We start from the raw sequence: 24,620 nt of genomic DNA, 5'->3' as shown, positions 1-24,620 counted from the left end.
AAAACATAGAGGGTGGGGCAGGGCCCAGGTGAGCTCTGGAATCATTCAGTGCTCTAACTGCCTTTTCTGGAAGGTTCCAAGCAGATGAGGCGGACCCAGACGAAGAGCCTGAGGCCGCCAGGGGACGCCGAGCTCACCTGTCCGTCCTTGTACCAGCTGATGGTGGGCGGGGGCGCGGCCCAGCACTCGCACTCCAAGGTCAAGGTACTGTTGACCTTGGTCTTCACTTCCTTCATGCCGACCTCCCCCAAGGGGTCATCTTTGGAGATTGAAGGGGGGACTGAAAGGGACAAGGGAGCCTGAGAAGCAGGCCTGGAGAAGAGGTGCTGAGACCCCGCCCTCCCCCTGGTCCCAGGCCTGTCCCAGAAACGGGGGGGCTGGGTACTGAGAGCAGGGGAACAGGGACCCTGGAAACCCACCCGTTCCTGGGGAGAGATGGGTCCGGAACAGGGCAGGTCTGAGGCAGGGGAATTTTGGGGGTGACCTCAGGGGGCCCTCCTGGGGGTACCAAGTCTCAAGTTATGGGGCCTCTGGTCACACAGAAAGAAGCCAGGACCGGTGTGGGTCTGGGCGTCCACATGGCCCAAGTCCTAACTCACTGGTTCCCTCCTCCTCTGTCCCTGGCCCTTAAATGACTGAGCCGGCCCTGGCTGTCCAGTGACCACCAGAAGAGACAAGCCACATGAAAGCGCCTGGGGTGCCCACGTTCCCCGGGCAGTCTCCTGCCCACCGGCTGGCACCCGGGAGGGTCCCGACTCACTGAGGACTTCCACATGATAGTTCTTCATGGCTTCCCCAAGCTCGTTGGTGACCACGCAGGCGTACTGGCCTGCGTCTTCCTTCTGGGCATTCAGGATCTGCAGCCCGTGAGTGCCTGCTTGGGGGGAGGCAGCGGCCAGGGTCACCCTCAGGCATTAACCGAGGCTTCCTTCCTCTGACCCAGCCCCATGACGGCCCCTTGCCCCCTCGCTCCCCGCCAACCCTCTCAAGGGCATCACCTGGGAGCAGCTGGATGTTGTTAGAGGCCTCAAATGGGGCCCCATCCTTCATCCAGGTGATGGTGGGGGAGGGAAAGGCCAGCGCCTCACAGATCAGAGAGATGGGGTTGTTGACGGTCACAGTCACCTCCTCGTCTGCACTGTCCTCCGTCACTCCCAGGATGGTGGGAGCCACTGTGGTGGGGCAGGGAGTGCTCATTAGTGATCTCCAACCCTGGGCCCCAGGGTCCAGAAAAGTCTCAGACTCTGGTACTTCGCTTCCGTGCTTTTGCTGTTCACATTACACAGACTGCAAACCGGGGCCCAGAGGAACCATGCGCTCTGTGGCCAGTCTTGAATTCAGGCCTGGGTGACCCAGAGCTCTCCGCCGCTCTGCAGCACCACAGGGGGAGCTGGACACCTTCCTGCCTCAATCTCCTGTGGAGTCTCTTAACATTCAACTGTCTGCTAATTTAAGCAGAGCCTTCTCAATTCTGTTTGTGGTTCCAATTTGTACCAGTCTCTGAGCAGACGTGGAGGTGGATGGAGTTTTGCTCCCTGCTGAGAAAACTCTGCTTTCGTTGGTCCCCAAATTTCTTCTGTCAGCCCCTGCTGGGGACCTACCTTTTTACCAACATCATTTTTGGAAACAGATTTTTACCCAACAGTCTGTGTCCCTCTCATCTTCTAGATTACTGTTTCTCGTAAAGAAACCACTCATGTTGACTGCCCTTGGGAGGCTGATGGCCTGGGTGTGAACTGCCACCCTGGGGCCTGGGATCTTGTCACCTCTCTAAGCCTCAGGACTTCATCGGTGACACGGGGACCAGCACATCTCCCAGCTCCTAGGGCTGTTGTAAAGATTCAGCTAGTCAGGCCTGTCCAGATGCCTGGCCTGCGGTGGACATTCAGCTAATTACATTATTTTTGCTGTTGAAGTGGGAGGAAAAAACAGTGTTTTGTGGGAAGCTGTCTGTAAGGAGCTGGTCACCTTGGTCCTCCCTCCTGCCGGCACCTAGCATGGCCAGAAGATGCCCAGCACTTACCCAGGACGCTAAGCTGGAAGTGTTTGGTCTTCTCCCCGACGGCATTGGCTGCAATGCAGGAGTAATGGCCTGCAGTAGACAGGTTGGCCTGGAGGACCTGCAGGAGAGCTCCATCTGGAGAAATGCGGTGGGCATCTCCACCAGCCAGGGGCCGGCCATCTTTGAACCACGTGACTCTGGGCTGTGGGTGGCCTGCGTGCACAGGGGAAAGGCAGGTGAGACAATTCAGTAGGTTTTGACCAGGTCAGCTGAGAGGTCAGAGGCTGCTCCAAGATGGGACAGGGGGCATTGATTCTCCATCAGAGGCCCATGCAGCAGGGCAAGACACAGAAGCAGCCACCAAGTGTGGTGTAGGCCCTTTCCGATGTGGTTCGATTGCCTTTTCCTTACCCAGGTTGTGGGCCAAGATGGCTTGGTACAGACAGACAAGACAGGAAGGCAAGTTATTTCTTCCATTCAGCCATCCATCTACCCAACCCACCCCATCCATCCATCCATCCGTCCCCCTACCCACTTCATCCATCCATTCATCCATCCACTCACCACACCCCTGTCCATCCATCCATCCATCCATCCATCCATCCATCTCTTCCAGCCCACGAGCCTACTCTGGGAGCCTACTCTGTTGGGCACTGGGGATACCAGGGCGACAAGGTAGCCCTTAGGTCCTCAAGGAGCCTCCCTGGGGTACACAGATGTCACAGGCCGCTATGTTCCAGTGTGGCCAGTGCTGGGATGGGGGAGCACTGGGACCTGTGAGAGCCCATGGGCCCAAGGGGTCAGCCAAGAACTCCTTGTGGAGGGTCGTGGAAGCTGAGATCTATAATCAGGTGAGGAGTTGGGAAGAGTGTCTGGGGTAGAAGCACAGAGAGAGCAAAGATGAGCGGGACACGGTGTCAAGTCCAAGATGTAGAGGGACCCTCCGTGGGGAGCAGGAGGGCCGGAGGCAGAGAGCCCAGATCTCCAGGGGCCCCCTCTTTCCACAGCTGCCTTCCTCCCGCTTCTGCCAGTCCCTCACCTGTGGTGTTGCACGTCAGGAGGGCCGTCTGCCCCTCGGGCACCTTGATTGCCTCCTCCACGTCCTCGTTCTCGATACTGGGAGGAACTGGGAGAGGCAGAAAGACAGACAGTTACTGACCAGGGTTGGCCCACTCAGGCTGAACAACAACAGAGCAGGAAGCCAAGAACCCATGGCATCTCTTCTGCCTCCCCATCCCCTCATACCTGCTGCTGGGGAGTGAGTTTAATAAGCATTTGCTACCGGCTGAGAGAGGTACCACTGCTCCTGGGAGAAGGCCCGAGCACAGGAAGGTAGCTGGAGCGTACTGAAAACTCCTTGCCTCTTTCATTTTGGGTTAGTCCTGGCTATTTCTGGAAAGTTCTATGGCAGCCTCAGAAAAGAGGTTGCTGATGAGGCAAAGAAAACAAGGCTCGGCCTCTCCCTCCTGCCTGTACCGGGCGCCCCGCTACAGCATGAGCCCTCAGTCCGGGGCCCCAACCCCAGAGGCTCCCAGGCAGGAGGGGATGGATTCCTGGGTGCCCACGAGAACAGGGCTGTGACATACCCAGGACCTCCACGCTGAAGTTCCTCCGCGCCTCCCCAGCCTCGTTGCTTGCCAGGCACGAGTAGAGGCCTCTGTCTTGCTCCTGTGCCTGGGTCATTTTCAGCATCCAGCCACCTGGGAGGGAGGAAGGTGGGTCCCGGGCACAGCTATGAATAGCCTTCTGTCCCAAGCCGGGCCCAGGCTGCCCACCAAGAAGAGGAGCATTCCAGGCATTATATTTAGATGTGTATGTGTCTGCCATCCACAGTGTTCCATTCTTCAAATAGGGAAACTGAGGCCCAGGAGGATAAACAGATGGATGGAGCCTCCTGGACATGAGACCTACACCAGCATAAACTTGAGGACCCTGTTCTAGTAAGAAGGGTCATCACCTGGCCACCTCCAGTTCTGTGGGTTGGCTGGGGCTAGAAGGACAGCAGTGTGATCCTGGCTCAGATCAGAACCCCCACTCTGTTCTGACGGACGTGGTAAAAGGCTGCCTTCTCCCAAAGACCTCTCAGAGGTGAACCAGCTCCTCTCAGAGGAACCCACGGATCTCCTAAGAGCAGCCCAAGGAAGACAGTACACAGGACACATGTCATCACTGCTATTCCTGCATCCAGGGCAGACATCACTAACTGATCGCCACTCTCCTTTCTGCTGGGCCCAGATGCAGTCTCTGAATTCATACCATCACAACGAATCTGACAGCCTCGACCAAGTGCTCAGAAGTGGTGCACAGGGGAAACTTATTTGCCACCCCAGCTTTGGCTGTGTGGAACAGTGGATGGGGTCCTTGAAGCTGAGCTTCAGTGGGCCTAGGGGCCCTGCAAGATTCTGATGGGATGCTGCTTCTTGGCCTCCCCGTTTGTGTTCCAGCGAGGATTTCCGGTCAAGATAGCAGAGTGGTAGGACCACGAGCTCACCTCTCCTCGCGGCTACAACAAAACCACAACTAACTGCTAAACAACCATCAAAAATAAAAAGACTGGAACTTAGCAAAAAAAGATCTTCTTCAACTGGAAACATAAAGGGAACCACAGCGGGATGGTGGGGGGGGGTGCCTGTGATATATCGGGCCCCATCCCCCTCCGAGTGGGTGACCCACAAGCTGAAGAATAATTAAGTTGCAGAGGCCCTCCCACAGGAGTGGGAGTTCTGAGCCCCACGTCAGGCTCCCCAGCCCAGGGCTCTGGCATTGGAAGAAGGAGGAGATCACAGGCCATCTGGTTTTGAAGGCCAGTGAGGCTTAGCTCCCGGAGCCCCACGGCCCTGGGAGAAACAGACTTCATTCTCTTGGGAAGCGTACACAGAATCTCACGTGCACCAGGTCTGAGGGCAGAGGCAGTGATTTCATAGGAACTTGGGCCAGACCTGCCTGTTGGTTTTGGAGGGTCTCCTGACAACATGGGGGACGGCTGTGGCTCACCAGGGGACATAAAAGCTGGTGGCAAACATTCCTGTAGTGTTAATCTATGAGAGCTTTCCTGGAGCATGACATCTTGATCGGATCATTAGCACCAAGACAGCCTGTAGGCTTAAGGGCTGGAAGCCTCAGGCCAAACAACATACAGGGTAGGAACCCAGCCCCACCCATCAGCAGACTTACTGAGCCACCAAGGCCTCTAGACACGGCCTGCCCACCAGAGGTCCAGGACAAAGCTTCACCCAGCAGTGAGCAGGCACCAGCTCCTGCCAGGAAACCTGCATAGGCCTCTAGTCCAGCCTCATCCACCAGGGGGCAGATACCAGAAATAAAAGAACAACAATCCCAAAGCCTGTAGAAGGAATCCACACACACAGGCCAGACTCTACACTGTATATCAGCAAGGACCATCACAGACCAACTTTGTGACGAAGATGAATATTCAGAGGAGAAAGTGCTTAGATCAGCATTTCCAAAAGTTTGTTACAGCTCTATGGGATGTTACATAAGCGCCAGGAGAATCTTTGCTGTAGGACTTATCAGAACCTTGACTGTACAATAGGTCACCATGAGTCTCCAGGAGAGCAGAGCAGAGAGCCTTCTCCAAACTTATTTAAATCCAGTTTTTTTCTTCTCTTAGAGCACATCAACCAACCAGTGTTTTGGGGTGCACTCTTGGGGGACCAACAGCTGAAATGGTTATCCCAACCAAGCAGCTCAGGATTACAGATCATGGGAACGTGATGGACAGAGGCAGAGGGCCAGACCTGATACCCAGATACTCCCCTGACTGGCACCTTACCTGCCAAGAGGTAGGTGTCCTCCCCAGCACTGATGGGCTCCTCCCCTCGGAACCAGCGGACCCCCGGGGGTGGGATGCCTGTGGCTTCACAGAGCAGCGTCAAGGGGCTGTGCAAGGCAGCAGTGACGTTGGTCAGTGGGTCCAAGTCACCGATGAGCTCTGGGGGCACTGGATGCAGAGGAGAAGCCACATTCAGGATGAAGACAGTGGGGCTGGATGCTCCTTCCCCACACCCCCACCAGCACCCTCTCCCAGGACCCCCACCCCTCAGCTGGGGGAGTCTGAGCAGCAGAAGTGACAAGATCAGAGCTGCTCCTGCTGAAGGGGGAGAGTGGTGGCCACAGGCTGGGCTTTGGTGTGGGACTTGGGCCGCAGTTTCCCTGACCCCTCAGAGGGACGCCTGGAGCGTTCAACAAGAACACGTATGAAGTGCTAAGCACAACACAGTGCCTGGCTAATTTGCTTAAAGACTGAGCAAATAATACTGGCATTAGAGTAAGGAGAATACAGGTGGGTCCCTAAATGCACACAGCAGAGTTCCATTCCAAAAAGAAGCTGCATTCCACCGGGCATGGATAAGTGGACGAGGCTGGGGGTCCCAGCAATGCCAGAGGCATGATGAGCGGGGCCTCCTGGCGGGGAGGGTATAGCGGTAGAGCACATGCTTAGCACGCACGAGGTCCTGGGTTCAATCCCCAGTACCTCCTCCAAATATAAATAAATAATCAAATTACCTCCCCCTCATTAAAAAAAAAAAGTGAGAGAGGGGGGCCTCCTTAAAGAATCCCTGTGCACCTCTCCCTCCTTATCTCTTCCCACTCTCTGCCTCCACCCTGAGGTCTGCAGTAGGAGCTCAATAAAAGATTGGGATCATGAGGCTGTTCTGGCCACTGTGGATGTGCTCCAGGCCTCCGCAGACTCTGCTCCCTCTGCTTGGCACTCTTCCTCTCACCCCACCACTCGATTAACTCCTCCTCAGCTTTCACATTTCAGCTAAAAGGTCACCTCCTACAGGAAGCTGCCCTGATTTCCCAGGACGGTGTTCAGGGTCTGATCTCTCCCAGACCCACAAATTCCTCCATCACATATGAATCATGCAGGACAAAGATTGCCCAGAACAGGGTAGGGGAACAGTAAACAAGGGAGGGAGGGAGAAAGGAATGGAAGTGAGGGCTACTTGGAGCCAGTCCTGACATTGAGAGCAGTGTTTGCAGCTTCCCCCAACAGCAGCCCTCACCAGATGTCTGACTCCTGGCAGAACAAGGGGTGGCCCCAGGAGCACAGCTGGAAGGCTATGCCTACAGACTGAGGCAGCCTTGCCTCTCGAGTCCAGCCCCTTCCTGCCCTCCTCCAGCTGCTGCCAGTCCTCACCCAGCACAGAGAGCGCAAACCTCCTCTCGGCCCTCCCGGCCACGTTCTCGGCCACGCAGCTGTAGTGCCCAGCGTGGGCAGCCTGAGCCCGCTCCATGTGCAGCCTCTGCCCCTGGTCCTGCAGCCTCAGGCCAGGCTCGGCCCCCACCGGCTGGCCGGCCCGCTCCCACGTCACCCTGGGTGGTGGTTTCCCTGTGGCGTTGCATTCCAGGGTGGCCTCCTCGTCCTGGACCACGGAGACCTGTGTGTGGGGTTCCCGGGCGCCTATAATCTGAGGGGGAACTGGGATGTGGAGAAGGCACGTCAGGGAAAGCTGGCCGCTGAGCACCAAGAACTCCCCACTTGCCAGGCTCTGGGCACGCCTCCTTTGGCCTATCGTCCCCCTGCCCCTTGCTGGCTGTGTGACCTTAGCCAGGTGGCCTCACCTCTCCGGGCCTCCACTTTGCATCTCTGTAATGGGGTACGCTGGGAATCACCGTGGGCCTGCTGTTCAGACAACGAGCTCACAGCACAGCCCTTAAGATCTGGGAGGGCTTTTCTGCCTCAGAAACCAGAGGCTTCCCAGAGCTAGAGGTCGGGGGGAGGGATTGTTCCTCAAGGGGGGTCTCCCCAAGACACAGAGCAGCGCCTTTCTTGGTTGTATTTTCTAGAATGATTTTTACAAGGCTGAGAGATTTAATTTCATCACTGCAGGACAAGCAGATGGAGATGCAGGTTTCTATTATACAGAAGAGTTCATATAAATTTTACATTCTTTTAGTTTCCAGCTGTCTCAAGCTGTGTTTTTTTCCTTGGGGGCCACTGGGAGCTGCCCAATCTCTCATGCTGAGGGCAAGAGCTGTAAGAAGCTGACCAGGAGGGGCAGTCAAAACGCCAGTAGTCTCAGGGCTCTCATCATTCCTGTCCCTGTCTCTGCTCAGGTTCTGGGGGTGAGGGCTGCCCTGCCAGGGTGCCTGGTTGCCCACCCTTCTGGCCCCTTCTGACCCCTCCCACCTGGCTCAGGCCATCCCAGCCCGACTCACCGTGCACCTCCAGCTGCTGGTCCTGGCTGCTATTTCCTGCCACGTTGCTGCACTCACAGGTGTATGTTCCCTCCTGGGCTGGCTGGGCCTGTCCCAGGTACAGCAGCCGCCCCACAGCTGACACCTGCCCAAGGCTGGCCCCCTCTCCAGGCAGGGGCAGACCTGGATGCACGAGAAAGAAGCCCTTGGTCCCCAGGCCTTCCACCAAGAACATTTGTCCTCTCGTCCATCCTGACCAGCTCCTGCTCATTCCTCAGGTGTCCACTGAGACATCACCTCCACCAGGAAGCCTTCCCTAAGTATCAAAACTGATCCTGGAACCTGCTCTGAGCTCCCATAACTCTGATCTTCTTCCTAACACAGATCTGCCTGCAGGTGGCCATCTGAATCCTGCCCTGGCCTGGGCTGTCCTGGAAGGCACACCTGCCTCACTTTCCCCCGGGATTGTTAGAGGCTGTCCAGGGCCTGGCGCATCATAGGGCTCAGTGAAGGCTATTGAATAAATGACCCATCCATCTAGCTACACTGACCAGGGGAGGGAGACCAAGCAGCTGGCACACCTGGCAGCAAGGAGACTCCGATGCAGGGAAGGATTTTGTAGACCCCAAGGCACCGGATTAAACACTAACTTTCGTCACCTTGCACCTGTTCACAGGAGCAGCCCTCTGGGCTCTGGCCAGCCATCAACATGTGTCCCAGCAGGGGCAGGAGCCCCAGTGGCCACAGGACGATACCTCCTCCCTCTTATGGTCTATCCTCTGTCCATACTCTGTCTCCTGGTGATCTCAAGGTCTTTCTGCTTCTAGATTTATTGTTAGGCCAGACCTCTCCTCTGAGCGCCAGACACCTACGTCTGCCCAGCTGACAACTCATTGGGTGGCTAGCAGATCTCAAAATTAACAGGGCCCAAACTCTGGACCTGGCCCCAAAACTTGCCCCCGTAGCCTCTTCGTCTCAGTGATGGCAGCAGAACTCCCCTGACTGTCAAGCCAGAACCTCCAGTCATCCCCGACTCCTCCTCTTTCTCAGCCCTCATCCAGGAAATCCTGCCAGCACCACCTTTGAAACTCATCCAGATTATGGCCCCCTCCCAACACCTCATGGCTACTTACCTACCTACAGGCACCAGTATCTTTTGCCTGGAGCCCCTGCAGGAGCCTCCTCCCTGGCCACCCTGCTCCCACCCTTGCTCCCCATGGTCTATGCTCATCACACCGGCAGGAACCTGCTAGAGTACAAATCGGATTGTGTCCTTCCCCTTTCCAGAGCCCCACAGTAGCCCCATCTCACTCAAGGTAAAAGCTGAGATCCTCACAACAGCCTTTGATCCAGTCCCCATCACTCGGTTGACCATGTCCTGCTGCTGCTCCTTGCTGAATCTGCTCCAGCCCCATTGGCCTCTTTGCTGTTCTCCAAACATGCTTGTCTCATTCCTGCCCCAGGGCCTTTGCACCTGCCATCACATCTGCCTGGAATGCTTTCCCCTACAATATTCCCATGTTCACCCTTCACCTTCTTCAAGTCTGCTTGTTCAAGTGTCCCTGGCCACTCCACTTAAAATAGCAAATCCAACCCCCTCCCCAGCTCCCAGCACATCTTCTCCCCCTTCCCGGCTTTTTTTTTCTCCAGAGCACTTATCACGTCAGGTATTAAGTCATTTACAGGCAAACCTCAGAGATATTGCAGGGTCAGTTCCAGGCCACCGCAATAAAGCAAATATCAAAATAAAGCAAGTCACATGAATTTTTTGATTTCCCAGAGCATATAAAAATTATGTTTACACTATACTGGAGTCTGTTAAGTGTGCAATAGCATTACGTTTAAAAAACAATGGGGGGCAGCATATAGCTCAGTGGTAGAGCAAGTCCTTAGCATACACAAGGCCCTGGGTTCAACCCCCAGTACCTCCAACAAAGAATAAATAAATAAGTAAGCCTAATTACCTCCCCTCCCAAAAAAACCCCCCAAATTCACCAAGCCACATACTGAAGATTTGTTCACCTTATGTGCAACAAACCTCAATTTAATAGTCATTGAATGAATGAAATTAAAAAAACAACGTGCATACCTCAATTAAAAAATACTGTACTGCTAAAAAAATGTTAACCGTCACCTGAGCCTTTGTGTCATAATCTTTTTTCAATAGCCACAGATTGCCATAAAAAGGATAATAATAATGAAAACGTTATAAATATTGTGAGAATTATCAAAATGTGACAGAGACCCAAAGTAAGCAAATGCTGCTGGAAAAATAGCGCCAACAGATTGGCTGGAGGCAGGGTTGCCACAAACCTTCAATTTGTGAAAATGTAACGTCTGTGAGACTCAATAAAGCAAAGCACAGTAAAAATGACTAACTTTTTGTTAATTATCTGACTGCCTCAACCCATCACTGTATTTCCAGAACCTAGAATGGGGCCTCGCATAGAGAGGTTCTCAATAAATACTGGTTAGATGAATGAATTCCAAATATTTATTGAGCACCTGTTTTGTACCAGGCACTGTCTTGGCCATTGCTGAATTCTCAGACAGTGCCTCATGGGGCTTACAGACTCACGGAGGAGAAAACATTGAAGGACTAGGGTAGATGACATGACAAGTTAACACACAGGGGTGGCATCAAGGAGGCTCTGCCCTAGACTGAGGTGGAGGTCAGGGAGGGCTTCCTGGAAGAAGAGGCATGAGGATCAATCTAGCTCTCACTGGCTGAGAAGGGGCTGGGGGGCCTGCAGACTCAGGGACGGAGCAAAGAGGGGCTTCGGAAGCATCATTTCTGTAACCTGCACCTGTACCCTCTAAAGCTCCCATGTCCATCTCAGCTAGGGTCTGGGGCGGCACCCAGCGAGGGCAGGGGGAGCTTCCTCCTCGTGTGGGGCCATGAGGGTGGAACTGGGCAGGGGCAGCCATCCTACCGTCCTTCCTCCAGGAGATCTTGGGGAAGGGGATGCCCCGACATTCGCAGGACAGCCTGGCGGAGTGCCCCTCAGTCACAGTCAGGGTGCGGGGCTCCGGTGAGGGGAACACTGGAGGGACTGAGTAAAAGCAGAGAGGAGGTGAGGGAGCAGGAAGCTGTGGGCTGGAATGAGAAAGGGCCCCCGGGGGAGGTGAGGTGGAGGAGGGCTGTTTCCCGGGACCCACCCAAGGCAGCACTCTGCCTCCACCCAGGGCTTGAGAGCCAGCCTGACAGGGGCACGGGAGGGACCCCGCGCAACCCAGGAGCCCCTCACCCCAGACATTTAGGTTGTAGTGTTTCTCCGAGCGGCCCGCCTGGTTCAGCGCCTCACAGGTGTAGCGGCCTGCATCCCACACCTCTGCTCTGTCCACCTGGCCGAGAGCAGAACAACCCATCAGCAGGGGCCGCACAGAGATGGGGTTACCTTGGACATGTCACATGACCTCACTGAGTCCCACCCTCCCACTTGGGACCTGGGGGCAATGACAGCATCTTATACCAGGAAGTTCCTAGAAGCCAGGGCCTTGGTGGCCTGACACGGCTTGGGGACAAATGGCGGCCCTGCCAGCCTCACCCCACTTCACATCCACAGCCCAGCCCTGTTCCAAGGAGGAGGTGGAGGGGGCCCTGTCATCAGGAGTCAAATCCTAACCTAGGGGGAGATAGAGCTGGGCTGTGGCTTTGAAGAATGAAGGGAAGAGGAAACCAAATGGTGGTGCTCAGAGTTGCAAATGATCATATCACAAGGTGCAGAGGGGTGGGAGGAGGAGGAGCAGGCTGGAGTGGAGGGATCTCCCCAGTAGCTGGGAGAGGTACCTCCCCTCCCCCAGCTGACGCAGTTGAGCTATTCTCTGGGACAGGTGAGGACCTCACAGGTCACACACCTCCAGCAAGGCCTTGTCTGCGGAGAGGCGGACACCGGGCCGAGGCTCCAGGGGTCGGCCGTCCTTCCGCCAGCTCAGCAAGGGAGGGGGCACAGCGTGGCTCTGGCATTCCATTGCCACTGACTCATTGGCCACGACGGACACGTTCAGCTCTTCTCCAAGGATGCTCGGGGGCACTGCAGGAGTGGGCAGGAGAGGGGCTGTGTCAGGCACGTGAGTGGGGCTGGCAGGACAGGGCCACGACCTGGGCCAGGTCCTCCCCTTCCAGCAGCCAAGAGCCAACACCAGGGGATGGGACGTCGTCACTGGGATGGGGGCCACTCCCTGAGCTGCAGCCCTCTTGTCCTCCCTCAACGACCTTCAGAGGAGGCCCCCAAACTTGAAAAGGATGGTGGATTATAACAACATCAATGTCCCGAATCCGACTGTGTACTTTAGTTGTACCAGATGTTACCACTGATGAAAGGGGACCTAGGATCTCTCTGTTTCATTTCTTACAACTGTATGTGAATCTACAATATCTTAAAAAAAATTTTTTACTTAAAATTTTAATTTTAAAAAAAGTTTTATAAAAGCAGGTCCCAGAACCACCTTTTTCCCTGTGACAAAACCAACCAGTGCAGTGTCAGAGTTAAGAAGGCAGGGTCCGGAGTCAGTGCTCCCACCAGGTGAAGCCCTGCGAGCTATCGTTGGTCACTCTGTGAGGCCCTGGAGACCTAACTCAGCCTCTCTGGGCCTCAGTTTCCTCTTCTGTCAAATGGGGGCCAGCTTGTGGGGCCACGTGAGATTAGACACAATGATGCAGGTGAGTGCCCGGCACAGAATATCTATTATCTTGACTCCAGCAAAGGGAAAGAGCTAGAACCAGACGCTTCCTCACCCCTCCTGCCCAAGGCTCTGCGTTTGCCAGAGTTCTTATGTTTTCCTCCACAGAGCCCCACAAAGTCCCTGACGAGGAAATTTTTCAGTAACAGCGACTATAACTGGGTGTTTCATGAGCTTAGTGAATCCCATGACGCCCTCTGAGGGGGGTGCTATCTTATTCGCATCTTATGGAAGAGGAAATGGAGGCTCAGAGAAGCAAAGCAACCAGCCCAAGGTCCCGGAGCTAGAAAGTGGTGAGGCAGGATTTGAATCCAGGTCCGCAGCACTAGAGAGCCAGTGTTCCTAACCACCACCCCACACTGCCTTTCCCCAAACAGATGGTTACCCCCATTTGACCACGACAGTGAGATTGTATGACCCCCTGACTCTTGGCCTGGTGTTCCTCCTGCTACGTCCTGCTCCCTGAATACAGAGCTTCTGGCTGAGCTGGGTGGCCCACCTGCCCACCTGTCCATGATGAGGGAGTTCATACTCTAAGTCGGGGCCCTGGGGGTCCAACTGACCCCCACATGAAGGCAGCCACAGTCTCAGGCCAGACCTCCCACACCCAGCCGCCCCCTCCCTCTTCGGATGTGGCTGGGGATGCCCTAGATCCACGTTCTCGAGCTGCCGGCCTGGACCTGGCAGCCTCCAGGGCCTGACACTCACTGTGGACATTCAGCATGACGTCCTGGCGATCCTCGCCCACTGCGCTCACGGCCACGCAGGAGTAGCTGCCTGAGTCCGAGGCCCGGACACTGGCCAGCGTGAGGACCCGGCCCCCAGGGAAGACCTGCGCCCCAGAAGGAAGCCCACATGAGGTCATGCACCTTCACAAGCTGGCCCTGCTGGCCGGCACACCTGGGCAGCCCGCCCCAGACCCCCAGAGCCCCCCACAACGCAGGGGAGCTGTGAGCTGTACCCAGACCTTGGGACCTTTGCCACTGATGGCCAACTGCACTGGTCTTTAGAAGGAGCTCCCCGGAGCAGAGCTGTGGCTGGGGACCTTTTGAAATGGGGCTGGTCCCCGAGTGTAAGAGGCACAACAGATTTCAAAGAGTTTGTACAAAAAGAATGTGACATGTCTAGTTAATAATTTTCTATAATGGTCATGTGATGAAACGATGCTTTTGGGGTATACTGTGTTAAATAAAATGTATTATTAAAATTGGTTTCACCTGCTTCTTTTTACACATCTTAACACTGCTACTAGGAACTTTACAATTCCATGTTTGGCTCATGTCTGTGGCATGTGGTGTTTCTGGAGACCATCTGGCTCTACACTGTTAAGCAGCTCCAGCCAACCCTTCCGGGCCGTCACTGCTTCCCTCGCACCTTGGTGCTCCCAGACCCTGACCTCTGCTCCCAGCACCTGCTGGGGCACCAGGGAGGTGAGCCGGGACCACCCAGCCCTACTGACCTGGAGGCTGGAGGTCCCTGCAGTGGACACGGGGTTTCCATCCTTCAGCCATATCAGCATGGGGCTGGGGACTCCAGTGGCGTTGCAGGTCAGCCGAACCGGGGTGTGGAGCAGCACGGGGCCTGGCAGGCTGGGCGGCAGCGTGATGCGTGGAGGCACTGCAGAGCCAGGGAGACACAGGGCACGGGCTGAGCCCCCCGGGGACGAAGCAGGCAGGGCCTCTGACTAGGCACCCTCACAGGACCACACAGCCACACACAAGAGCGCAGGGCATGCCACTCCACAGTTCTCATCTCATCCTTCTACCTCCACCATAAGGCTTCCATAGAAACTAAGGCTCAGAGAGGGCAAGTCACCTGCCCAAGGTTGACCAGCTAGGAACTGGCAGAAGCAGCACTTGAACTTGGGCCTCTGGTCAGCATGAGGTCATTACCATGGGGATAGTGTAGGGTAACAAGGGTTGGGGATCCCCGGGCAGGTTCTGTTTCCCAACTCAGAGGTATCAGCCTACAGGTGCCCACTCTTGGGCAGAAAATGGCCAGAAGATTCAGTTGCATCTGGAAGGCCTGAGCCATGATGCTTGGGGCCCCAGCCTCTTGTCCAGCTACCCTCTTCTCTTAGGATACAGACCCAATCTCTCCAGCTCCATCTGGACACCAGCACACCTGGCCCCTCCTCTCACGGTTCTGTAAGCTCCAGGCCCCCGGCTTCCTTCCAGTTCCTCAAATTCTCTACAGCCTCAGGGCTTGGCATGTGGTCTCCACTTAGCTATCCAGCTCTCAGAGATGCCTCCCGGGACTCCCCAGGCCAGGCCAGCACCCCAGTTCCAGGCACTCACCTTTCCTAGGTCTTATCACAATGGAACAGCACTGTGGGTAAGTGCCCAGCCACTGTGTCCTTGACTAGACCGACAGCTCCCGGGTCCGTGTGGCTCGGGGCCGCAGCCCCAGGGTCTGCCCAGGACGCGCACGGGAACAGCTCGTCCTACTGGGCTTCACTTTACTGCACTTTGCAGATGTTGTGTTTCTTTTACAAGTTGAAGGTTTGTGGCCGCCCTGCATTGAGCAAGTCTGTCGGGGCCAATTTTCTAACAGCATTTGCTCATCTTTGGTCTCTGTGTCACATTCTGGTAATTCTCCCAATATTTCAAACTTTTTCGTTATTGTTGTATCTGTCATGGTGACCTGTGATCAGTGATCTCTGCTCTTACTACTACGACTCACCAAAGGCTCAGATGATGGTTAGCATTTTTTAGCAATAAAATATTTTAAATTAAGGTATGTACATTATTTTTTTAGACAGACTACAGTATAATGTAAGCATAACTTTTGTATGCACTGAGAAACCAAAAAATTCATGTGACTTGCTTTATTGTGGTGGTCTAGAACTGAACCAGCAATGTCTTCAGGGTCTGCCTGTGCTCAGTAAATGTGGTTGGATAGAAGATAGATAGATGGAGGAATGAATGTTTGAATAAATGGTTGGGTAGATAGACAACTGGATGGTTAGATGGGTGGCTGGATGGACAGGCAGGGGGTTGGATGGATGGTTGGATCAATGGCTGGGCAGGTAGGTGTTTCTGCACATAGGTGGAAGAATGGATGGATGAATGGATGGATGGAAGGAAGGAAAGATGAATGAAAGAAGGATGGATGAATGGATGATGGATGGTGGGTGGAAGAAAGAAAGGATGGATGACAGATGGATGAACAGACTAATGGACAAATGGAAGGAAGACAACTTTTCAGACAAGGCTCCTTTTAGTTACAGGGCAGCTCACCATTGACCCGTAGGCCATACTGCAGCTCTGTGCTGCCTGCCACATTGGATGCCACACAGCGGTAGCTCCCAGCATCAGAAAATCGGGCTTGCTCAATGCGGAGAGCTCTTCCATCAGCTGACACCGTCACTCCCTTCCGGGCAGAGAGAGGCTGGCGGCCCTTGAACCAGGAGATATCTGGAGAAGAGATGAGAGATGATAGGGGCCCTGCCAGCCCTTCAGACCGTGCCGGTGTCATGGGCATCCAAGAGAGGCTTCCAGGGTGGCCACATGGTGTGCCACTATTTCAGGCACGGGAGAAAGCCAGCGTTCTCCACGAAGTGGGGCAGGGACAGAACAGGGCAGTGTTGTCTGAGATGGAACCCAAGGCAGAGAGGGATGCAGCCTGGGGCAGCCAGGAGCCAGAAGAGTCAAAATCAGCCCCACCTCATCTCCTCCTCCCCCTGCCAGGAGACCACTCTCGAGAGAGAGCTTTAGAGGAGAACACGGTGCACCCAAGGCAGCAGCCTCAGAGGTATGGACCGATTGTATCTTCACTTCCTTATATCCTGCCAGGACCCGTCCCAGAATAGGGTTCCCCGCCACCCCCCCCCCCAGAAGGGGGCAAATACCTCCAGGGCTCAATACCCCAGACAAAGCAGGGGAGACTTGGTTCACATGGGGGACAGGAAATGGATCCTCTTCCTGGGCCCATTCTGTCTGCCCAACACCCACCCCAGCTCCCAGCCCTTTCCTCAACTGCTTCTCCAGAGCAGAGGCCCAGACAGACGGCAACTCAGAGGTCCTGGTTCTCACCCCAGCCCCGGGGCAGCCCTGTGAAGCTGCAAACTCAGCAGCAACCTGCAGGTTTGTTTCAGGCACCAGCACAAAGGCTCTGGGCCATGGTGGGGACTGGTGCTTAATGGGCACTGGATGAACAGCTGGTGAGAAGGAAGAGAGGAACATGGGGGTGGGGGTGCTAATTTCATCCTGTTTGGCGCACAGCCAGAGCGGTCCCTGGCACTGGCGGGCCTCTTTAGATGGGGAACTGGCGCTGGCCGGAGGCGGCTTTCAGCCCAGAGGAGAGGTCTTACCAGGAGAAGGCACGCCTGAAGCCAGACACTCCAAGGTTACGGAGGCATTTTCCAGCACTGCTTTGTTGACCGGGCCTGGCTCGATGTTGGGGGGCACTGGGGAGACAAGGAGAGCCCTGGCTTGGGGGGTGCAGGCTCTAGGTGGCTCATCTCAGCCACTCCCAATGCCCCTCCCAGGCCTTCCCAAAGGGGCTGGACAACAAGTCTCCAAAACAGCTCAAGTCCGCTGACCAGGAAACGCCGCTCCTGACCCAAGTGCAAGGCATTGGGAGGCAACCTGCGTGGCAGTTGTACGACAGGGACGACCCTGGTGCCCGACCCCCAGGAACAGACATCAGCACAGCGGGGAGGTGGAGCCCAGGCAGCCACGAAGAGTGACAAGACTGACAAGAGCGGGGATGTGCTCAGACACACAAGGACGTAAATGAACCCCATATGAACAAGCAAAGGCAAGTATGATTGAGACCAAGGCCGTCTACTGACAATCCATCCAGCAGGAAACAACCAGAAGGGGCCACAGAGCAAATGACTCTCTTCTTCTAAAGTTAAGGACATGACATTGATTTTAGAACCCCAAGCCCTCCTGGACCCCCCATGGCAGCCCCGCGAGCCCTCAGTCACCCACCATCCCAGGCCCAGGCTCCGCCTCCGCCCGTATCCTCACCCAGCACCTTGAGCGCCACGTCCCTCTTTCTCTCCCCAGCCAGGTTAGTGGCAACACAAGTGTAGATGCCTTCGTCCCTCAGGTCCACCTTCTCAATCTGGGCGGGGAGGAGGGCGGAGAGGAGGAGGGGCAAGTGTGTGCCAGGGATGTGGGTAGGGCCAGGGGCCCAGAACCAGAGGGTGGTCAGAGCGACACTGGGACGTGGCAAGTGGCCAGGCTGCTGCTGACCCCAGGGCAGTTGAAGTGAGTCGTGGGCAAGGCTTGGCTCTGGGGGTGGAGCTCTGAGCCACGCATTCAGATTCCAGGGGATCCCTCTGATCTTGGGGATATGCCCCTTCCCCTACTTTCTCCCTCTGACAGCTGAAACACCAGGGACCTCAACTAGGCTAAGGGCTCCCTTCTTTCCTCAGACTCAGCACCCCAGTGAGCATTTCCAGGATGAGTGGACTCTGTTCGTCCTGCCCCCAGGCTGCCAGGGCCCTGGTCAGGCTCTACAGGGCCCCTAAAAAGCATCCCCTCCACCTGTGCCAGGTTGGCCCACCAGCCCTGGGACCCTTGCATGTACCTGCAGGTTCCCCCCTGAGGCCGCCAGGGCCACCCCATCCTTCCACCAGCGGAGGCTTGGGGTAGGCACCCCAGTCCCTGCACATCGGAGGGTCACAGGCTGCAGGAAAGGGGCTGTGATGTTCTCACCCCCAATGATGACCACCGATGGGAGCTCTGGGCAGAGGAAGAGAGAGGTAGGGAGGGCCTGGTGAGGGTCAGGAGGGGTGCAGTGGGCACCCAGAAACTTCCTCAATGCCTGGGGGGTGAGGAAGTGACCTTGCAGAACTGTCCTCTAGCCTCTCCCCACTCAACCCACCAGACACCCGGCCTTGGGGGAAGAGCACCAGACTGGGAGCCAGTAGAGCAGGTCTTTCCCTTTAAAATTCTCCCATCCATCATCCATCATCCAACCATCATCCATCCAGACATCCGTGTGGGCATTAACCATCTACTCTGTGCCCCACACTGTACTAGGCACAGGAACACATCAGAGAAAGCTCTGCACCACCCTCAGAGCTCCCAAACTGGGCCATGGAGATGAGCAACCAAATAAGCAATCCCAATACAGTGGGTGGGGGGCTATGGCCATGAGAGGCTGGGCAGTGCAGATTATAACCATGGTAGAATTAAGGAGGGCTTCCTGGAGGAAGGGGTGTTTTAGGACAGACCTGAAAGGTAGGGAGGAGCTAAGCAGGCAAAGAGGAAGAGGCAGAGGGAACAGCATTTGCAGGCTTAAATAAAGGTAAGAAAGCCGATGTATTTTAAGAGTTGAAGATCAGTGTGCTCAGCATAGAGCAAGTGCCAGGGAACAGGGGGTGGGGTTGGGGGGAGCTGAGGAGGGGACTAAGGGTCTGTGGACTGGGCAGATGACAAGTGTGGTGAGCAGCTAAGACCACCCTCTCACTCCTGTGTCTCTTTGGGAAGCTGGGAAGTCCAGCCTAGAGAAGACTGGCTCCATGACCTTCCCACGTCCCCCAGGCCTGACAAAGGCACAGAAGACCATGACCTCTGCCTTCACCCTCCAGCATCTCCAGCTACCACTGCCCCAGAACCCCAGGCCCCCCTCACCTTGCACAGACAACTCCACCTCGGCCGCAGCAGTGCCCGCTTCATTGGTAGCCTGGCAGGCAAAGAGGCCCGCATGGTCCAGCTCCACATGGTCGATGTGCAGGGTGGTCCCCTGCGAGGCCACCTGCACACCGGCCAGCTCCTCGGCCGGGCGGCCATTCTGAAGCCACCTAAAGTGTATGGAGCGAGACAGGTCAGCCTGAGGCCAGGGAAGGCAAGGGCAACAAGACAAGCCAGGGGGCCTGGCAGCATCTCTCCTGCTCTCACATCCCTGGCTCCATGGCCTCTTTCTTGCCCCTGGGAAGGGAAGCATCTCCCATCCCCACCCACCCCACAAGCATGCCCTCTCTACTCCCACCTCAGCCCCCCAGTTCTGGCCTCCACCGCCCAATACGCACTGGATAGCGGGCAACGGGGAGCCCGAGGCCTGGCAGGGAAGTTCCAGGGGCTGTCCCACGAGGGTGGTCACCTGGCCCAAGCCTTCAGCCACCAGGAGCTGCGGGGGCACTGCAGGCAGGAGCCACCACTGGGTGTTTGGGAAAATTCCAGTCCCAGTGCCACCAGACCAAGGCCAGCCTCACCTCACCCTCCAAGTCCCCCCATAAATGGGCCCTCCTCCAGGAGGCCTTCCAGGACTACCAGGTCACGTGAGTGGTCCCCCGACCTCCCCGCACGCTTGGTCTGTTTACTTGGCGTCTGTCTTCCCACCAGACCCAGGGCTCAGGAGTCCCTTCTGCCTGTCCCCTGCCTCATCTCAGAGTTAGTGGCTGAGAAGTGTCTGTGGAGTGGAAGCAGCAGGAAAAGGACCCATCCACCCGCCCCCAGAGCCTGCGCCCACCACCCAGCTTTGGGCCTCAGGGAGCTCTCCATAAATGTCCATCCCACTGATCCAGAGCGTCTCGCAGAAGGCAGAGCTGTGTCCTTCATCCTGGCTGACCTGACCCAGCGTCCTGGGCAGGAGCAGGGACCCTTGATCCCAGGAGCCAACCCTGCCCCCTCCAAGCCCCAAGGGGCCCCCATCCCAGGTCTCAGTGTCCTCATCTGTCTCCTTTTCTGTCTCATGCAACTCAGGGAGCACTGGTCAATTCTCCCCCACCTTCCATCCCCTCCACACGCAGCCCGGGGGACTCGGGTGGGACAGGCCTGTGCTCACCTTGCACCTCCACAGAGTACTGCAGCACGGCCTCCCCCGCGGGGCTGCTGGCCACGCAGCTGTACAGGCCTCCGGACGCTCCCCCCAGGCTCTCCAGGATCAGCACGCCGCCGTCCGCCTCCACCCACGTCCCGTTGCTCTCCGCCACGGGCAACCCCTCGTGGTGCCAGGAGAGGGTGGGGGGTGGGCGGCCTCTGGCCACACACTCCAGCGCCAAGGACCTCCCGGCCACGGCCTTCACCACGTGAGGCCCTCCGCCAGCACCCTCGATGGTGGGCGGGACTAGGAAAGAGGCGCGGGGGCTGCTCAGGGGCCAGCAACCTGATGAAGCCCCTCTCTGACCTCCTCCCATGTGAAATGCCTCCTTCCTTCCTCCGCTAGCTGAAACCCCTGTTCAGATGTCATCCCCTCTGGGGAGCCTCTCCCAGACCCCTGGCTGGAAGCCCTCCCTCCCTCCCCTGCCCCTTGGTGGTACCCACCCCAGACACACTTGCATCTTTTCTCCATGCCCTGCTACCCCAGTGAGCTCTTGGTGAGCATAACAACGCTTGTCTGTGCGTGTCTCCAGCATCTGCACACAGTAGGCCTCGATATCCGCTGAACTCAAAGTGGTGGGTTCCCCTTGGGCCCCAGACCTGAGCCTCTGCTCCTACAGGCCCCTCCCTGACCTGAGGAAGTGGGCGGACCCTGGCCCAGGTGACCCGGCCCATGCGGGCTCCTAACTCAGCCAGCAATCCAGAGGGGGGGCTTCTCTCTCCCCCATGGGGAGGGCCCCCAAGTTGCTGAGCCCACAGAGCCATCACCAGGAGAAACAGGGAGATGAGGGAACGGGATGGGCTTCTCAGCCGTGTTTGGATCACAAGCCCCGCTGAAAACACACACATGCATTTTGCACTCCATTTCCAGGAGGACTTCAGATCCCCAAATAAGAGTCCCTGAGCAGGCAGCTGGGCTCATCTCCAGAGGTTGCCCTTAGAGCCCCCACATCCCAACTGCCCTTTGGGGTCTCCAGGGCTCCAGCACCCAAGCCTTTTGCAACTTGTATCTTTGGGGACCAGAGCTCCAGAGATGACTCTTCACAAGAGGCCATGATGACCCCACCAGCCTGCATTCTGCCCTCTCAGCCTTCACCTGCTCGGACCCATCCCTGCCCCCCCACACACCCCTTCCTCTGCGTTCTTCGCCTGCCGTGAGAGCCAAGACCCTCCAGGCAGGCCAGCCCCAAGGGCAGTAGCACAGGATTCAGAGTCAGATGCTCTAGGTGTGAACTGGGTCCCCTCACCTCCCAGCAGGGCGACCCGCCCCAGAGCCCACCAGGCTCACCCACGAGTGGGGAGACATGGGCCCTGGTCCCTGTAACCGTGCTGCTGTGAGGAGCCCTGGGAGGGCTGACCACAGGAAGTGACTGATTAAGAGCAGTTGGTTATTAATGATCACGGGGGCCTGAGTGCAGTTTCATGAAGAGCCCTGGGGGGAGACCTGGATTCCTGACTTGCTCTGCCCGGGCCCCGAGACAGGACCCCCTGTTCCTGACCTGCTCCTCGCCCGTCTGAGGCGGCTCAGACGAGCTGAGATGACCCTTCTCCCTGGGTAACTCCTCAGTCGCGGTATCCTGGGCCCCTGCCGCTCTCCTCACCCTCCTTTGGAGACAGCTGGAGGCCTCCATGGCCCCGAGTCCCTCGTACCACCCACCCCGGCTGACTGACCGCTGCCCCTGGCGGCTCACCGTAAACCTCCAGCCTGGTGGCCTTCTCCACGTCCCCCACGGCGTTGCTGGCCTTGCAGGTGTAGATGCCCGCGTCTGAGCCCCGGGCCCTCTCCAGCTGCAGCTGCCGGCCGCCTCTGGTGGAGACGACCCCAGCACCAGGGAGCAGGGGGTCCTCGTCCTTGAACCAGGTGATGTCAGGAGTGGGGACGCCTCGGGCCTCACAGAGGAACCGCACGGGGTGGCCCTCCATGACAGCCACCTCGCTTGTCTCGTTGGAACCCCAGATGGTGGGAGGTGCTGAGGACAATGGTGAGGGGTGCGGTCACAGGGAGCCTGGCCATCACCGAGGCTGCTGGTGTCCCATCCCTAAAGGCTGCATGCACGTGCCCCTGGGCCACAAGCACTGCACACATCACAGGCTTCTACTGCAGGGGTGGGGAAGCCGTGGGGGACGGTGCAGGGGAGGTGGGGTTTGGGGACAGATGGGAGAGGCAGGCTTGGGTGACAAAGGAAGCAAGCCTGGCCATCGCAAGAGGCGTAGAAGCTGGGAGAGGGCCCCAGGTCAGGCTCTGGACCCCACTTTGCCTCTAACTCGCTGTGTGACCAGCATAGGTCACTTTCCCTCTCTGGGGTTCAGTTTCCCAATCTGTAAAATGAGGGACTGAACTGGATCAGGGGTTCCCACAGGGCTGGTCACACACCACGAGTGGTACCCAAGACAATCCTCAGGGCACACGGGCCTGCATCTTATAACAGAGCAGCTACACCCTCCCCAAATCTCCTTCCTGCCCAATTACAACAAAGGAAAAGGCGTTTGGTGTGTTTGGTGCCAGTGTGTTCCTAAACGTTCTAGCACTTTCTACCCTGCCCTTTCTACCACATGCAGGCAGCTCGCGCCTGAGGGTTTCCAACATCCCTCTTTGGTTGCATTTGTTTCCCCAGCTTCCTCCCCCGAAGGCCAAGTGGCCCTGGTTCCAACTTCCCTGTGAGATATTAAACATCCTTTTAAATAAATGTGTTTCATTGTAAAGAAAAGTGACTTGATTTATAGAAACAATCATCCTGAGTGGAATCAGGAATAGTAAAATTTGTGACGCTCGGATGGGATTTGGGAAACAGGCCAGATTCCCTCTGTCTTTCCCCCATCCACCCACCTCCCCCCCATACAACCCTGCTTTACTGGACTGGGGGCTCACTCCTCATAGGCCCCCATTTCTCTCCTCACCCCCTCCCCATGCAGTGGTCAGCCTGTGGTGGGGGCTGGGAAGAAGCCGGGCTCACAGTGAATTCTGAGCTGGAAATCCTTGGCCTGCTGGCCTGCTGGGCTGAAGGCCACGCACTGGTACCGCCCTTCATCCCCCAGGTGACTGCTGGTGATTCTGAGAACCTGGCCATCCTCCTGGAGCTGGACGTGAGGGTCCCCGGGGAGAACAGGTCTGGAAAGATGGTGGAGAAGACTGCCAGTAAGGCTGAGAAACTGGCAGGGGCAGGCTGCACGGAGGAGAGCCTGCTGCTCGAGAAAAGGAAGACTGAAAGATTCACAGTCACCAAAATGTGCCAACAGCCCAAGCGCCCATCAACAGATAAACAGATAAACAAAAAACCAATGGGTCAATGAGGAAATCAAAGCTGAAATTAAAAAATACCTTGAGACAAATGAAAATGAAAGCACAACCACACAAAATCTATGCGACACAGCAAAGGCAGTGCTAAGAGGGAAGTTTATAGTGATACAGGCCTCCCTCAAAAAAGAAGAACAATCTCAAATAAATAATTTAACCCACCAGCTGAATGAACTAGAAAAATAAGAAAAACCCCAAAAGGCAGCAAAAGGAAGGAAATTATAAAGATTAGGGAGGAAATAAATAAAATACAGATTAAAAAGACCATAGAAAAAATCAATCAAACCAAAAGCTAGTTTTTTGAAAAAGTAAATAAAATCGATAAACCTCTGGCCAAACTCACAAAGAAGAAAAAAGAGAGAGCACAAATTAGCAAAATAAGAAAGGATAATGGATAAATTACAACAAATAAAATAGAAATACAGAATATCATATGAGAATATTATGAAAAACTATATGGAACCAAACTGGATAGCCTAGAGGAGATGGACAAGTTTCTGGAAACATACTGTCCACCAAGACTGAATCAAGAAGAAACTGACCACTTGAACAAATCGATCACTAGAAGTGAAATCGAAATAGCAATAAAAAACCTCCCTACAAATAAAAGTCCAGGACCGGACGGCTTCACTGGGGAATTCTACCAAACATACAAAGAAGAACTCATACCAGTCTTTCTCAAACTCTTCATTCTATG

General features: G+C 56.0%; 1 protein-coding gene across 8 annotated transcripts in view; it reads right to left on the bottom strand.

Annotated features, from left to right (window-relative positions):
* The window catches only part of HMCN2 (hemicentin 2), a 150,360-nt gene that overhangs the window by 49,543 nt on the left and 76,197 nt on the right, over positions 1-24,620 (bottom strand). For 6 of the 8 annotated variants that reach the window (XM_032478661.1, XM_032478662.1, XM_032478659.1 and 3 more), the window contains 23 exons: positions 23,583-23,737; positions 22,320-22,598; positions 20,594-20,875; positions 19,839-19,947; positions 19,441-19,610; positions 18,392-18,546; positions 17,827-17,923; positions 17,163-17,258; positions 16,090-16,266; positions 14,310-14,467; positions 13,559-13,682; positions 12,026-12,201; positions 11,416-11,512; positions 11,101-11,220; positions 8,189-8,350; positions 7,167-7,448; positions 5,796-5,963; positions 3,589-3,702; positions 3,042-3,128; positions 2,024-2,215; positions 999-1,172; positions 761-877; positions 138-280 (listed from right to left, as the gene is read on the bottom strand). In XM_032478661.1, the coding sequence (XP_032334552.1) occupies positions 138-280; positions 761-877; positions 999-1,172; positions 2,024-2,215; positions 3,042-3,128; positions 3,589-3,702; positions 5,796-5,963; positions 7,167-7,448; positions 8,189-8,350; positions 11,101-11,220; positions 11,416-11,512; positions 12,026-12,201; positions 13,559-13,682; positions 14,310-14,467; positions 16,090-16,266; positions 17,163-17,258; positions 17,827-17,923; positions 18,392-18,546; positions 19,441-19,610; positions 19,839-19,947; positions 20,594-20,875; positions 22,320-22,598; positions 23,583-23,737 (3,634 nt within the window). The remainder of the gene's footprint in view (positions 1-137; positions 281-760; positions 878-998; positions 1,173-2,023; positions 2,216-3,041; positions 3,129-3,588; positions 3,703-5,795; positions 5,964-7,166; positions 7,449-8,188; positions 8,351-11,100; positions 11,221-11,415; positions 11,513-12,025; positions 12,202-13,558; positions 13,683-14,309; positions 14,468-16,089; positions 16,267-17,162; positions 17,259-17,826; positions 17,924-18,391; positions 18,547-19,440; positions 19,611-19,838; positions 19,948-20,593; positions 20,876-22,319; positions 22,599-23,582; positions 23,738-24,620) is intronic. The other 2 variants (XM_032478655.1, XM_032478660.1) reach the window with 2 other exon arrangements.

The sequence above is a fragment of the Camelus ferus genome, chromosome 4 (assembly GCF_009834535.1).
Source record: "Camelus ferus isolate YT-003-E chromosome 4, BCGSAC_Cfer_1.0, whole genome shotgun sequence".
NCBI lineage: Eukaryota > Metazoa > Chordata > Mammalia > Artiodactyla > Camelidae > Camelus > Camelus ferus.
This window is presented reverse-complemented; position numbering and strand designations above follow the sequence as displayed.